General features: G+C 41.4%; 1 protein-coding gene across 1 annotated transcript in view; it reads left to right on the top strand.

Annotated features, from left to right (window-relative positions):
* The window catches only part of ITPRID1 (ITPR interacting domain containing 1), an 86,040-nt gene that overhangs the window by 11,961 nt on the left and 57,636 nt on the right, over window positions 1-16,443 (top strand). The window contains exons 5-8 of the mRNA XM_039862676.1: window positions 7,151-7,202; window positions 9,019-9,105; window positions 11,068-11,270; window positions 14,887-15,461. Coding sequence (XP_039718610.1) covers window positions 7,151-7,202; window positions 9,019-9,105; window positions 11,068-11,270; window positions 14,887-15,461 — 917 coding nt within the window. The remainder of the gene's footprint in view (window positions 1-7,150; window positions 7,203-9,018; window positions 9,106-11,067; window positions 11,271-14,886; window positions 15,462-16,443) is intronic.

Genomic DNA, 16,443 nt, shown 5'->3' on the forward strand with positions numbered 1-16,443 from the left:
GGGCAAAAAAAAAAAAAAAATGGTGATAGGTGGAGAGAACAAAGATGTGGAATATATGGCTCCTACTCTCAAGAATGTCTCTGACGCTCCAGAACCATTACGATCTGAATGTGACCTATGGCAGTGTTCTGAAAGACCTGGCAGTCTCATCCCCTCTCATTACATCTCCAGTTCAGTTCTTTTTCTCTCTTCATCCAGTTCCTCCAGTCTTAAAGTCTTTCCTGTTCTGTTCTCCTCTTGCCCTTCTTTCGAGTTCCAACTCAAGTCCCATCTTCTCTATACCCTTCCCGACATCTGCACTAAGAGACTCGATCTCTCTTCTGAACCTCAGTCACATCCATTATGGGTTCTATCCATACGGCATGTGATCTGTGCTGCCTCAGATGATTAGGGATATGGTTGGCCTCACTAATGAAATTGTAAATGGCACTGAGGCGAGAATTCTCTCTAATACATCTGATTTTCACAATGCTAATCGACAAAAGAATCTTAGTAAAACTGGTCTATAATGAAGATGATGTAGTCAGATTAGGAAATCTTTAAAGAAGAGGCAAGACTCTGGCTAGTCAATCACAGAGAGATGTGGTTTTGAAAAAACAAGGAGGCAAAGGAAAACACTGTCACTTGGCGAAGCAATGGGAGTTTGCACAAAGGCATAGGAAGAGAACTGACTGTATGCAGAAATGCATGAGGGTGGTCAGGCTGGAGAACTGGTTCCATGCTAGGGAGCAAAGGGAGACATTTTTTTTTTGTTAACTAGGGTGTCGTGAGGTTATAAATGCCTCAAAATCCAGAAAGAGGGAATTGCACTTGGATGCCTCAGGACAGGGGTGGTAAAGAAGTGTCATCTCGGGTTTCAGTTGAAGGATGGATGGATCTGTGTTGAATAGGATTTTGAAGCCATATCTTTGTTCACCTGCATAGAGGGTCACAAGTCATAAGTGACAGCTCCCATAGGTGCAGCGCTGTGGAATTGAAGGACGCCTGTCACACCTTTGCCATTTCTATCGTAGCGAGTTATGAACGGTTTCTGAAAAGAGAAATGACAGAATCCAATGTGTATCCTGGCGATGGGAGGAAGGTGCATACCTTTGGAAGAAGCTATTGTGACCTCAGGCTCGAGGTCGTGAGGGCGTAGAGTGTCAGCAGTGTAATGGAGATGACGAGTCAACAGCATTTGCAAAATAAATAGATATGTGGGTGAAAAAGAACACAGTGTTACAGTTGGTTTTAAGGTTTTCAGCATGGGGACAGTGAAGAGTCTCCTTTTTTGTAAGGATATAAATTAATAATTCGTCAAACGAGAGAAACCATGCCAGCCTCCTCTTCTCAGTGTCTTGGTCACGCGGGAGTTAAATGTACAGAAAGCTGCAGAATGCTATTATTTCAGAGCCCCGTGAAAATGTAATGTGATTAGTCTATTGGATGATATTCCAAAAAACCAAATGTCTTCCATGAATCAGTCAGAAATGCTTAGGAAAACCAAAATAAAAAATGCTTTCTAAGCCAATAAAGGTGCTAATTAGTGCCTTCTGCATATCTCACGACATCTTCCCCAGTAATACGTTTTGCAGGGTTAAGTGCGGTGTCTGCTGCTTCAGATGGCAGGAGTCCGCCTCACAGTGGGGAGGGCGGCAGGAGACTCGAGTCTCTAAAAGAGAATCAGAGCTGGCATTTTAACCCATGCAACGGGATGCCTTGTGTAGACCAGAGAACATTTTTTTTTTTTTTTTTGCTTTAATTCTCCAAATCAATCCTTACGAAACTTGATAAGAGTAGGACCTTAATTAATTATTTTTCTTTCTTCATCCCCCAATGCTTTTAGAAAGTAAAATCGGTTTGTTTGGTTTTTTTTCTCCAGTTAGTAGACATTTAATATTATATTAGTTTTGGGTACAGACCTTTATGTAACTTAAGAAGTGATCACCTCGATAAATCTAGTACCCATCTGACACCAGACATAGTTATAATATTATTGACTGTATTCCCTATGCTGTGCTTTACTTCCCCTCGACTTCTTTGTAACTACCAATTTGTAGTTCTTAATCCCTTCCCCTTTTTCACCCAGCCCTCTAACCCCCCCATCTGGTGACCATCAGTTTGTTTTCTGTATTTATGAGTCTGTTTCTGTTTTGTTTGTTCATTTACATTGTTCTTTAGATTCCACAAATAAGGAAAATCATATAGCATTTGTGTTTCTCTGTCTTTCTCTGACTTTTTTTTACTTAGCATAATACCCCCTAGGTTTATCCATGTTGTCACAAATGATAAGATTTTATTCTTTTTCTGTGGCCAAGTAATATTCCATTGTATATATGTACCATGTCTTCTTTATCCAGTCATCTGTTGATAGACATTTGAGTTGCTTTGTATCTTGGCTATTGTAATGAATGCTGCAATGTACATAAGTAAAATCTGGTTTTAAAAGCCTAATGAGGGTATCTTGGAAGGAGGAGAAAAGCCAAGCAACTAGAGAAGCAAGTAAGGAATTAAGAAGGCCTAGCAAGCAAGGCTTTGTGTAGTGCATACAGGTGCATTCGAGAGGGTCCTACCCCCTACCTGGGGCAGCCTCAAGCCCAGTGTCTGCAGAAGCTTGAGGAAATCTAGGGTAACAGGAGCAGTCTGTCTGTCCCATTATGGCATTCCCTAGATGTCACATCCTTGCTCTGATCAGAGGTAGCAGACTCAAATGCCTCCATGAGACAAGGAGGTAGCCACTAATGAACCAAGCAGGCAGGACAGAGAAAGCAGAGAACGGCAGAGCACGTTGCCTCTGAGATTGCTGCCCCGAGAGGCCTTGGCCAGTGTTGCTGGATTTTCTGAGTTTTAAGGAAATTCTAGGAATCTCGAAGCTGGTGAGACCTGGGCCACCAGCTTGGGCCTCTCAGTTCAGGTTCATTATTGAAAACAGGCAAAGAGAAGCAATGACTTGACCCTGACAAGCCCATCCTCAGGCTCCAGGAAGTTTACCTTGCAAATTGGCAAAATGGAAAAAAATTTAAAAATAAAAAATAAAGGAAAATAAATAAAGAAAATCCCTCCAACAGGCAAGGAACAATAATTTCACACTGCCCTGTTCAAGACTCTCAAGTGCCTGGGTCTAAGTGTTGGAACGGCCGATCACAGCTTCCGTGGTCATCAGGAAGTGAACACACAGTCACGCTGAAAATGCCCTTAGTCTCACAGGACCCAGGGAGCCCGGACATTCAAAAAGGAAATCAGACAGTGCACCAAATTAGTTTTTAATGAATTTTGTCATAATTTTAAAAACAGGCTTATCCTGTGAATTTTAACAAATTATATTGATTTTCCTTGTCTCGGTTTTCTCCAAACTCTAGGAGGCTATCCGCATCCGAATGTATTGGATAGGGATAGACGTTTGTGTCATTTTAAACAAGATCAAGAAGAAAGAATGAAAGAAACCAGACGAAGAATGTAAAAGTTGTATCTGTACATCAGTGAGGGTGGGATCCAGGTGAGGGGGTTCAAATGCCCTGACCGTTCCCTAATTATCAGTGACGGCTGCCTTGGGGGGCTGAAAGATGGAAGGTGAGAAGATGGTGTTAAAACGGTGTAAGTCTTTTATGTGTGCCATCAGACCAGAAACTATCCCCCTTGTGACCTAGCCAGGTCCATTTGCACATTTCCTGGAAAACGTGTTGCCTTTAGAGGCTTCTTTTCCTCTTCAGGGCTCCCCTTGGTTTCCTGGCAACCAGATTGCTTCTGAATATCGATGGCAGGGTCGCGGGCTGTGGTCCATGGAGTGTGGCTACGAGATCTGCATGGATGCTAAAATCCTTGAAGATGCCCTGAGTGAGGAGCTACAGATTTTTCTGGATGACTAGGTTTTCTGCCGGGCTAGGGTTTTTGAAAATGCAGCAAGGCTGAGCTAACTCTTCTCATTGGGATCTGAATGGATCATTTCCTCTCTGACAGTTTGAGCAATTTACTGTGGCCACAGCGCCGGACCCCTGGCCCAGATGTACACATTCGTTCATACATTCTAGGAAATCCAGAGCGATAGCCGACAACCAGGATCGACAGTGGCAAGGGTGGTGGTCCCGGCAGAACATGCAGCCAGGTGTCTCTGAACCACGGAATGTTTTAGGAGAGAGGAGGTGCCAGAATTTTCTGGATGAGCTATCCAGACACAACGGGGCCTGCCTTTGTGAGTCACGTGCAAAGCAGTAGATGGAGGTGGTGGTGGTAGGAAGGGGAACAGGGAGAAATAGAAAAAAAATGCTTAAAATGATAAATATTTATTGTAGCCTTCATTTTGGGCAAGTTGTTATTAATTTATTATGGCGTTGAGTCATTATAATTTGAGAGTCAAAAATTATACTGTGCTTGCTTCTATAACATGGTTAATAAAGTGGCAAATAGGCTTTCTCTCATGTGACAACTTCAGTTGGCAGGGGCTTTCTGGTTTGAGAAGCTCTGATGCTGAGTTGAGTCCAGTGAGTAAGAGGGCTGCTGTGGATGAGCAATGCCTCCCTAGGTGAGAGACTTAGACTGAACGAATGGCATATTTGAAACCGGATCTCGGAAGTGCCTCACACTGTGAAGAAAGAGCTAAATGGGAGAACTCTGTCAGAACAGCTCCCTTTTTATCTATTTAAATTATTAGAATTTTGCAAAAACGCTGCTAAAACCGAAACTTTTAAAACCACCAATGTAATGGGCAAAGAAGACTAGAGTTTTGGTTCTAAGTTTATTTCTAACTTGATACATAGGTTTGAGTCAGATATTTTAACTTATACATGAATTTGTCACCAGATGTCACAAAAGACATTTGAGAGATGCCACATTTGTATCATAGTAATGATCATGTGCCTTACTATTCCATCCAGTGGCTCCCTAGAATATTTTAGGAAGCAATTATGTAATTCCTTCAAGTTATCAATTTCTAAAGTTTAGTTATGTGCCCTAAAATTATTGTTTTTTCTCAAAAACCCACTCATGAAATTTATTCTAAACGAAGGATAGCAAACAAGCTCCATCTCATTCAATTGGTTGTTAGTAAACTTCCTGACAATTTTGAGAGCCTATCTCTTCTCTCTGGCAGAGAGATGTAATTGATTAGTGATGTCTGCTATGGGAGAGGGACTGGAAGTCGTTGTACAGAGGCCATATATGTCCTTGCTCTATTTTTAAGCCTTTATCATAGATTTATGTGTTTCACCCTACGTGACTGTTGTGGTGACAGAGTTCTCTTTGCTTTGTAGGGCAGACTTTTATTGTTTCTGTTCTCTCGCTGCCTCTTTAAATTGTCGTTGTGTATTCTAGGCTTAGGTAAGAATCCACTTTTTACTCAGTAATATGCCCCTAGTCTTTGTCTAGACCAGTGTTCCTTTTCCATTCAGCAGGGTCACTGAGCCTTTGAAAAAAAAAAAAAGACGAAAATGATAGGTATTCTTATCTCCACCCCAAAAAATTGACATGCAGAGACAAGTTTACGGATACCTTGAGATCTATTCATAGATCCCTATCCGGACAAGAAATCTGCCTCCAGACTGAGGAGCCCTTTATTATTTTCAGCCTTCTTTTGATGCTTCAGTCATTCAGTTTTCTTTTTTTTTTCCCAAAATTTCTCCCAACCTATATTATCTTTCTTGTGGAGAAAAACTTCGTATTTTCGTAGAAGTGCAGGGTGACAATGCTTCCCAGTTTTATACGTGTCATACACTAGGAGAGCCACAAGTGAGAAGACATGATAAGCCTGGCGAACCTCCTGAGGAACTTGCTTGTATTCTGGAGGTTTCCTTCTGCAGATGGTTGCGTGATGTTAGGTCGTGACACAGGTTCTGAATACGGCAATGCCCCTGAGGGGGCCTCCCTGACATGCAATATTTAGCTTTTCTATTCTGGCCTCAGCACCACTAACCAGGCAAATGGACCTTCAGCTTTATCTTTGTCATATTTACTTGTTTGCTCAAAAGGCTTTTATGGTTTTCCATGTCCTGACGCATACATATAAACTCTTCTTTCTGGCTTTCAAAGAAGCTATGAGACATCCTGTTGTCAGTATGGTATTTTGAAAAGGAGCAACAGCAACCAACAAAAATAAGCTGTGACATCCTACAAACCATCAGAAATTTATTTAATCTCTCCGAGCTTCAGTTTGCTTCTCCATTAAATGGAGGTTAATAATACCCATTTCATGAATTTCTTGTGAGAACTAAAAGAGATTATGTATGTAACATGCTTAGCACATTGCCTCGCACAAAGGTAATGCTCAACAAACAGTAACTGTTATTGCTATAATCAGTAATAAAGGTAACGATGAATTCCTGGATCTGCTGCTTTTGACTATGTGATCATGGGCTCATGTCTCAACTTATGTGAGTCTCATTTTTTGTATCTGAAAATAAAGAATAGCTCCTAAATTAAAAGGTTATTATAAGGATTAGATGATACAACCAAATGGAAGATGTTACATAAACACTGGGTCCTTCATATATTCTTTTTGCCTGTCCCTGCCCTTGCTTCTCACTCTTAGGTACTGTGGGAGAGAATCCCAAAGTCCCCTATGATCTAGTCAGACAGGCTCTGTCCCTGTGCTTGGCACTCACCGTAGACACCCTTCTTCCATGATAACACCACTTTTCCAACCATCAAATTGTGGTTGGAAATTATTAAAAATCTGGGGGGAGGGGAGAGGTAGACAGGATAAAAAGGGTCAAGTATGTGGTGACAGAAAGAAATCTAACTGTGGGCGGCGAACACTCAATGCAATGTATGTATGACTTACTGTTGAATCGTGCACTTGAAACTTATTGGATTTCGTTAACCAATGTTACCATAATAATAAAAAAAAAAATCCTAGGGGGAAAAAAAGACATCCAAGACGAGTGCTGCTCTCTCTACAAAACCTTTGCCGACTATTTCATTTGCCACTGCCGTTCCTCTTCGCCAAGCAAGTGCCATACTTCAAGTACCTGTCACACCATTTAGCCGTTAATGACATTGTCTCGTTCGCTACCAAGATGCCTTGTGTCTCAGGTGTATATAATCTCAGATGTGGCATTCAATCCCATGTTGGTTTATTTAAGGATGAAAAACATCTTCCGTGAGATAAAAGAAAATTAAGTTCATCTCTCCCTTTTTGTTGTTGTTGTTGTTGTTGTTGCTGTTGCTGTTGTTGTGGCAGCGTTTTTGCATGAGCGAGGAATGGTTCAAATGACCGTGAAAGACTACATGAGGTAGGTGACAGAATCCGCGTTACTTCTCTCCAGTATTTTATAGCCACATCTTGAAATGGAAGTGAGGCGGTTTCTAAATCATGACATGGATCTTGAGATCTTGTCACTGGTTTAGCCATAGTGCCTACAAGGTTTTCACTAACCTTGAGAGCAATAGAATTTCTTCAGATGTCATGAAGGAGCGAGCAAATTAAATCAATAAATGCCGACTTGTGGGAGAGGAAATTTAATTTAAACGTATGCATAGATGACATTCAAGTACAATTCAACTATTCGTAAGGGCCAACTATTTTTATATTGCCAGTATTATCAACCATCATGCTATTTGCTGGAAAATAATCCATAGAAATCCCAGTATTAGATAGAAAGCAGTGAGAGCCTCTTCATTTGATGAAAGACTAGATCTTAAACAGCCAGCATCCACATCACCTGGGAACTTAATGGATTGCAAATTTTCGAGTCCCACAGCAGACATTGTGAATCAGAGAATCTGGCGGTAGGGTTCAGAAATGGCTATTTCGCAGGGCCCTCTGATGATTCTGAGGCATGCTCTAGCGTAAGAACCGTTGCATTAGACTGAGATTTTTAAGGCTGCGGGTTCTGCTTCCCATGATTCAGGTGCTTTTGCATTTTCAGGATAATTCCAACTAGTTGAAAATCAAATATTCAATACTGTATTCCCCGGACTCCTACCAATTCACACCAAAAATGCTACTTTGTCATAGTTTTTCCCTCTTAAAGGATTAGTGGTTTTTGCCACCCACAAAATCACGGAGCCATAGGGACCACAGACATCTCTCAGGCAATTCTTTTATTTCATTGAAGAAGAAAATGAGAGCCAAGGTTAGTGACTCACTCGTGCTCCTGTGGCTTGATTAGAACCGTGATGACATATGGCTTCTCCTGGATCCAAGGCTGGTGAAGTTTTGGGTAGTTATTACAAAATCGGGTATGACCCTCAAACCCCAAATGAAACAGAGATGATGGCAGGGGAGGCAATGAATGAGAGGCTATCTTCTGCCTGTCTTCAAGGCCCACAGTAAGCTCAACTGTCTATTGAAATAGTCTTTATCATTCAGAACCATGCACTTTCTTGACCCTAATGCAGTGACACAATTGAACAAAGAGGCAGAGCCCAGCTGCTCCTACTAATAGCTGGCAGGACTAAGGGGAACTGAGCTGCCCACAGAGGATAACCATCTCTTAGGGAAAACTGATGTCTACATTGTATTCTTTGACAAATTCCAATTTCATGCCAACTGGCTGTTCTGTTTGATGAGACTAGAAGCAGCTATGGTATATATGAGCTATATAAAAGTGAACTGTAACAGGGTCCATTCTGTCTGGAAACATTTTCGAATGGCTTGCAATGCAGATGTCTTTGGGTAGAGTGACACAGATTTTTGTAAGGAAGTTTGTTACTGTTGCATATGGTTGGCCACGGGAGCCTGGAGACAGCACTTAGAGATTGTCAACCATGCGGTATGAAATCCTTCACCATTATGAGAATTAATGCAGAATCTTCCTGAGAGGTTCCCCAATGACTTGCCATCTGTCAAAAGTGAGACATTCTGTCACCTTCATAATGAGCACTAGGAGGCACCTAACACTTAAATTCTCACACCTTCTGTAACACTACACTCTTGAAAAGAGGAGCAGCTTGCCCTTCTTCAAAGGTGTGGCCATTACGGGATTATTAGAAATGAAGAGGAGATGCAAATGTTTGCTCTAGAAAGGAAAGATACTCGATGACCTCCCAGGGCACCATCTAAACCGACACGTCTCATCCTTGGTATCCCCCCAACCCCCACTGCAGATCCCTGCACCAGTGTTCAGAAACTCCTACCCTATCCAGAGGGACCAGTTTCAATTCCTGCCACTCTGCCGCAGGCAGACCACAGAGGTATGTGATTTCCAGGCCCTGTGTGCCCAGGAATATCATCCTGGGCCACCGTGGATTTTAGGAAATTATAAGTAGGCACAGGTCGAATGGATGGATGAGAGAATGAATAAAGGATTTCTGAACTCTAGTTTGCAAGAACAATATAAGTCAGTGAAATTGGAAACAGGCTAAATATCTGTCATTGGGGAAAATGGCTAAATAAATTATTTGCTCCCCATTTTATGGAATTCTATACAATGACAACAGGAATGTATATATGCCGACTTATGATCTTTAAGTCATAGTTTTAGGAAGAAAAATGTAAGAGGCCGAAAGATACGTAGAGTATGTTACTATTTAATTATAGAGCAAAACATGTGAAAACTATAAAGCATGTATGTAGCTAACTAGGAAAATGCCTGTAAAGATACCTATAAATGGCCAAGGGAAGAGAGAGCCTTACGTGTAATATTTTAATTTTTTAACAACATGAGTGTATTTTACGTTGAGGTGACTAGAAAAAAATGGCTTTTGGTTAAGTGAGCTGTTAATGAATAAAGACACTCACTTTTTCTTGCAAAATTAAATATACATAAAAAATAGTTAATGGCACTGAAAATACGTTTAATGACAAGTCAATCAATAATTACATGCTTGGCCATGAGACTGAGCCTTTGGAAGACGAGAGTGTGTGCCTTGGGTGCCTAGCAGGAAGCCCAAGACATGATACTTGTTTAACAAATATTTGTATAAACAGGTAGAATAAAAATTTGTACAATGAGGTCAATAAGACAACAGATTAAATCATTTATGCACAATTTAGATTTCTTGAAAAAATTATTTTTCTTTCTTAAACCTCTTTATATTAAATTATCAAGCGATTGGCACCCTCGGTCCTCCAGTTCTGTTCAGTAAACAAGACATCCAAGCCGAGCCGTTTCAGGCCCACAGTAAAGGTTCATGGCCGATCATTTCTTCCTTGATAAATCAGCAAGGCACCAGATCCCTACGTCACTTTAGAAAGTGTCAAAGAGTTATTGGGTGGTGTCTGGTAAGTACCTGCCTGGGGAGACTATAGGTGGCTGATGATGAATGGGTGAATGATCAAATAAATGAATGGTAATTAATCCAACTTAAATGATGGGGTCATGAAAGTAAAATTCTCCTATCTCAAATTAGCTCCTTAGTGTTGCTTGTGAAGTAAAGGCCAACAAACTTCAACAAAAGAACCAAGCAAACCTAGAAAAACCTCATCAAAAGTTCCAGTTCTTGTAGAGTCTGTGATTTCTACAAGGTCAATAGCACAGTCACTGAGAAGTACAGTGATTGGGAAGGGAGTTCGTATGCATAGACATAGTTTTCATATAATGGAAGGTTATCATCTTAAGTGCCAAAGCTGAATAAAATAATTTGATGAACATTTCTCAGCCAAGACCAAAAATATACAGAGGATGCTTTAACCCTACCTACGAACCTAAAAGCACTGTTTGTAAATGCCATTCCTTAGAGTTTGCATATTCTTGACAAGTGTGTGTAGCTGAGCACACCCCAGATCGATACTCCTTAAAACTAGTCATCTTTGAGTCTACTGTCTACAGTCTTTTTTTTTTTTTTTTTTTTTCAGTTTTCTATTGCCTTCGACTGTCATTTTATTGTGGTTTTCAGTGCCTTTCCCCTGGCTTCTGTTCTACAATCTCTCGGTCCTGTCTAATGTAACATTTGCCTATTGTGCAATGGCAAGGCATTTAAATAAGGTCACTGATATTGAATGTAAGGTACAGGCAAGCGGTCCCTGAGTGAGAGTGATGGACGATCCTTCAAATATATGTGAGCTCTAAAAAATGCAACATCTGTTTGTCTATTCAGATTTCTCTTTCACTCAATTTCTGGAAGATTGGGTGGTTGAGGTGACTAGAAAATAAAAAGGCTATGGGTTAATTAAAATATTACTAGACAGAGATATTCATATTTTTTTCACTACAGTATTCCTGAGTGGCTGGAATTTTGGGAAAATGATCCAGTGGAGGTTCTCTTGGATCTGGGGTTTGGAGCTGACGGGCCAGACATCTGCACACAGATCCCAGCCAGATTCCTGGGCTGTGGCTCCGCAGCCAGAGGAATCGATATCCGTGTATTTCTTGAAGCTCAAAAGCAGCGCATGGACATTGAGAACCCTGACTTGTACGGTAAGGACCACGTGACATCCGAATCTCAGCAGTGGCGATTGTTACTGGGCAAGGGCTCGCTGCCCGACACACGTAGCAGCCAGGACTATGGCACCATGTTCCGAGTAATGAAAAAACTTGGTTGCGAGGTCAGCCAGCAAGGACACTAGTGACAGAGCTCAAATCTGTCTCCTGATCCAGGGTTCAAAGCAAGGTTTAAGGGCTTGGGGGGAACAGGCTGTTATGCGAAAGCACTGTCGGGGGCATTCCAACTGAAGGGCTTTGGAACTTGGCCATTTATGGTAAGATATGGTAAGGGGCTTCGGCACCTCACCTTCCTGGACAACAGATCCTTTGCTTCCAAAAGCATTCTCGTGTTCAGGTTCCAGTTACGTCCTGGTCCTTTCGTTCCATGAGGTGGAGAGACTTTGGTCTCAGGTGTTATTGGAGGTAAAATTCTCTTCGGCCACATGTTTTGTTCTGTTGTCTTTGAAAAACAACTCAGCATCTTGTTAGAAACAGGATAAGGTCATTTTGAGCTGGTTCTGCAATTACACGATGAGCAGCAAGATGAGCCCCAGTACTGGGAGGGATGGTCTGGGAGATGTGGGCAGCAGCAGTCGACCCCTCTGTCTCAGGCCAAAAGCAGAGCAGATTCTATCTTGATCACTCTACACATCCACAGTGGGCTGGTATGTATGTTTGGGGGAGGGGACATCTGCTCCATGTTGCCCTCATCGATGAACTTGGCCCCACCATCTGGAATGTCACTGGTTGCAAAGAGAGAGAAAAAGTAGAAATGGAGAACCATACTCGACTTTCACATCCTTCTGCTCAGAATTTACAGGTGTCAGGTCTGCTCAGATTTCATTGTCCGTGATAAGTCACATGACCACACTTAACTCCAAGGGGTGAGAATGAGCAATCCTAACATATGCCCAGAAGGAAGAATACTGTCAATACTGATGAACAGCACTGATATATATCATAGCCACACACTCAGGACGCAGAGAAACGAGAATCTGACAAGGCTTATCATGAGTCACTAGGTAACATCTTAATTTCCTCACCTATGAGGCTTAGAACACTACTTATTCCACCATGAGCCAGAAGTGGTAGTTACTAATCTGACATATATCCAGATTTGTGGATTGACTATGCCTAAACCTTTTAGTTTTCATGCCTGCTGCAATCTTTCCCCTACTGGTGGTCAGTGGAATACTTTTCTGTAGGACACGACTAAGGGTGCGCTTGGGATATGTGTACTGTGCTCATATAATTTGAAGGAGAGATCCCCTGTGGTTAACAGGTGTGTTTACTGCAGAATTTGTTGAGGTGAACTTCCAGGCTCCTAGCGGGGGTACAGTGCAGCGTTTCAAAATCATTGAAATACAGAACCCTTCTTGGAAGAGCCATGAAAAATCTCCTCCATGAGACAGAGTTTGCAGAATCCTGGACCGAAGGAAGTGCCAAAATTCTGTTTCTGAAATAAATTCTTTTAAATAAATAAGTTCACTAAAAGGAAAATGAGATAAAATGTTTCTCTCCAACAAATCCCATAGATTTGTCATTTTTGTTTCTGTCTCCCCTGTCTTCCTGTGGTGAGATGGGTCTTAAAAATCTCAGCAATGGGATTTTCAAAAATGAGTATGTAAACCTGAAGGTGTTGCAGTGTAACTTTTCTTTACATCGTAGAAGAAATTAATATCATTTGTTGTCATCTTCTCCAAGCCGCATGGAGATACGAGTTCTTGGATTGATTCTTTTTTTTTTTTTTTTTTTGGAGAGAATGATAATACTTACCACTATCTGAGGAGTGTGCGAGCTGATCTGTGAAATCAACATTTTTCAGAAAACGGACACATGGATCATAGAGGACCGAGTGATTGCAGGCTCACTGTCATACCTACCTCTTAACACTGTGCCAGTATGGCCTGGTAACCATCCTTACTCAACACTTACATCAGTATACTTTTGATTCATCAAAGCAGATAAGGTCGAATGTAAACCAAGGAATAATAGTAATTGGTTGGCTGTTCTAAAGACAGAATAGACAAGTATGTCTCATTCAGAGTTAATACAAAAGTTTCAAACTTGAGAAAATGAGAATCAGTTGGCTCACTGTTTAATCTACCCAAAGGCAAAACAGAACCCACTCCTCCAATGCTTTGTACTATTGTGTTCTCTGAATTGACTGAACCAATTAAATTGGTAGGTTTTTGTATCAGTCTAAGTAAAAATCTGCTATAGGATGGACATTAAGACAATAATGAAAGTGGAATTACATTTAATCACACCCTTAGGCTGACAAAAGAGATTTGGTTTCAAGTGAAACTGAATTTAGGGGCAAAGTGTAGTCAAAATGCTTCTGAAAACGCTCAGAACCCAAGAGTCCCTCTAAGTCTTGAATGAATATCGCAGTGCTCTGTGAGAAGCCTATCACACTTTTTGGAATAGAAGAATGAATAGTCAACATCCTCAAGGCCCTTTCAGGTGAAAGAAACAGGCACAAAGATGTGCTCATGAAAGAGTAGCATTGCTCTGATGATGCGCACAGCACAGCAGAGAACAGCATCCTGCCCCACCGACGAGTTATGCAACCCCACATGCTATCACTGGGGTTGAGAGAAGACTGTGTAATGGGAACAAAATGCTCTGTTTTTGTTACCATGGTTTTTATTACCTGGAGATAGCAAAAATATTTTTCATTATTTTTTTTCAAAACAGTAGTGTGTCCCATAATCAGTGTGACCCTTATTGCATTGGGTCTTACCCACATGCTAATTAGATCAGTTGCCTAAATGATTGAGGTCAGATCATCCAGTAGGACTCACAAGTTGAGAAGCGTGTTTGTTTGGAAAACAGATAATGACTATCTTTTCTTGGAGGACTGAAGACAGTATACTCCCTTCCCGAGTCTTGCACATTTATGATATTAACAACCGATATTTATATAACATTGTGTTTTTACAAAAATGTGAGAGATACTTAACACAGGTATTATTACCCTCATTCTGCAGATGAAGAAACTGACCATTTATCATGTACCCAGCACAGGGCTGAGCACCGTATATCTATCAATTCACTTACTTCGCAGTCATACTTTCAGTGATTGTTAGACCTGAGATATGGATCTGGGCCTCCAGACTCCATATGCTATGATTTTCCACCCTCTCAGGTAACAGTATAGATAGAGATAATGGAGGTGATGACAGAGATATCTACTGCCTAAAGCTGTGGAAGAATTCTCAAGTCCATGTCATCTGAAAGAGCTGGGTTCGCTTTTTGACATTTAATTTAATTTACAAGATTAAACTCAAGATTCATCTTTGCCTGTCAGTTTTATGGATTAATACATTAAAACTATAGGCAAATATGAATCTATATAGTTATGTATATTCAACTTAAATACAAAAGGTATTCACTTTCCCCATAATATAGTGACATCTGATCACGTAGGGGAATCACCCTCTAATAATTATTGGCATGTACTAAGAAAAACTCGAATTGCAATAGCTTAAAGTCCTGCCCATCTTGAAAATCCCCGTGTTAACCAACCTGTTCAGTTTTAACTACCTTCATGTAGTTTCATTAAAAAGACCCAGTCTAAAAACTGTGTGTTTTTTATATTGTTCAGGCCGTTTCCGACAGCTGGAAATCCTGGACCACGTGGCCACTGCCTTCTCATCTTTACTGAATGATGTTAGCATCCTGCAGAACAAAGCCGTAGAGAAAGATGGAGGGGAAAGTGTGCAAAGAACCTCAGTGAGTGGAGCCAAAGAGCATCAGAGGAGAGTGGGTGAACTTTTCAGGAGCGCTTCAAAGCAGAACATCAGAAGGGACGGTGTTTCGGAAGCAGCAGAGTCGTTGAAGACGAGGGAAGAATTTTCCATCACCTCTGCAAAACCAGGGGGGTGTGGAGAAGAGTTCCCAGCTAGGACAGACAACCATGACCAACGTCATTTGTCTTCTTCAGCAGAGCATTCATCTCTCCAAGCCTGTGATGACTTGATACCTTGTCATCCTCCCCGAGTTCCCCTGAAAAAGCAGTGGCCTTACTCAGCCGTGCTAGCCAAGCAGGCTCCACCCTCCTGTGTGTCTGAGGGGTCAGTCAAGGACAGAACTCAAAAAGAAAACTCGATTCAGACTAACAAGCTCAAGAGCTTGCCTCATCTTGTGAACAAAGCACCAGAATCCTTTGAAATGGAAGAGGTCAGTGTTGTACCCATGTGCTCAGCTTCTAAGAGAAATAACACTTGCCAAGGCATCTTTTGCCTTCCAGCCCTCATTTAACCACTTCATCTTTCAACCCCTCGGCAGTATTATTGTTTTAAACTCCTGTTTAGTCTAGGACATTCAAGGTCATTCTACTTGCTTCAGTCAGAACCAGACTAGTATGAGACCAGCCTTCGCTTTCTCTGGTTCCTTTTCTTTCCCTTGCTCACAATGGAATCCACAGGTTATTTCTGACTTTGCTTACTGTTTTATTATGCATTGCAGGATGCTTTTATCTACTCTAACTTTGCACATTTTACCTTCTTTGAGGGTCAGTGGATTCTCAGAGCCATGGCAGGGAGAGCTTGTCAGGGTACAGACTGGGTGTGTGTCACAGACATCCCTCCCACTACACTATTAGAAGACCAGGTTTTGACATCAAGGGATGTTTCTTAGAAATATTTCCCCCATGATGCCTAATGTAGGGCCTTGAACAAAGAAGTAGGGGTTTGGCTTTGATTTTTATGGGACCAGAATTTTGTGAGTGCACTTTGGGACTTATGGATAATCACATAGCCTGAGCCCCAGTTCACACATATTCTCTGCTTTTATATCCCCCGCCCCCCGCTTCACTCGTTCAAGTTAATTTCCACCCTTTTAGAAGACATCCAACTGCACTTCTCAGTCTTTTTAAAATATGTATGTGTACGTTGTCACTCATTTCTCTATTCTTCAATATAATTATAAGTACAAAAAAAAAAAAAAGCAAGATCCCCCCCATCCTTTTGCATTAAATTACTTAGAAGTGAGACAGGATATTTATATGCAGATCCCAACGTTGGGCCACCTCTTCTTTGAACCCTTTACTGTGAGGCTCTCTGATAGGCTCTGGGGCACAGACTCTGCCCTAAAGGGGACCACAGTACTGTGGCAGGGATGGGCACAGAAATCAGTCATGGTAGGGACAGTGGCAGCTCTA

This window comes from Pteropus medius, unplaced genomic scaffold, assembly GCF_902729225.1.
Source record: "Pteropus medius unplaced genomic scaffold, Ma_sr-lr_union100, whole genome shotgun sequence".
Classification (NCBI taxonomy): domain Eukaryota; kingdom Metazoa; phylum Chordata; class Mammalia; order Chiroptera; family Pteropodidae; genus Pteropus; species Pteropus medius.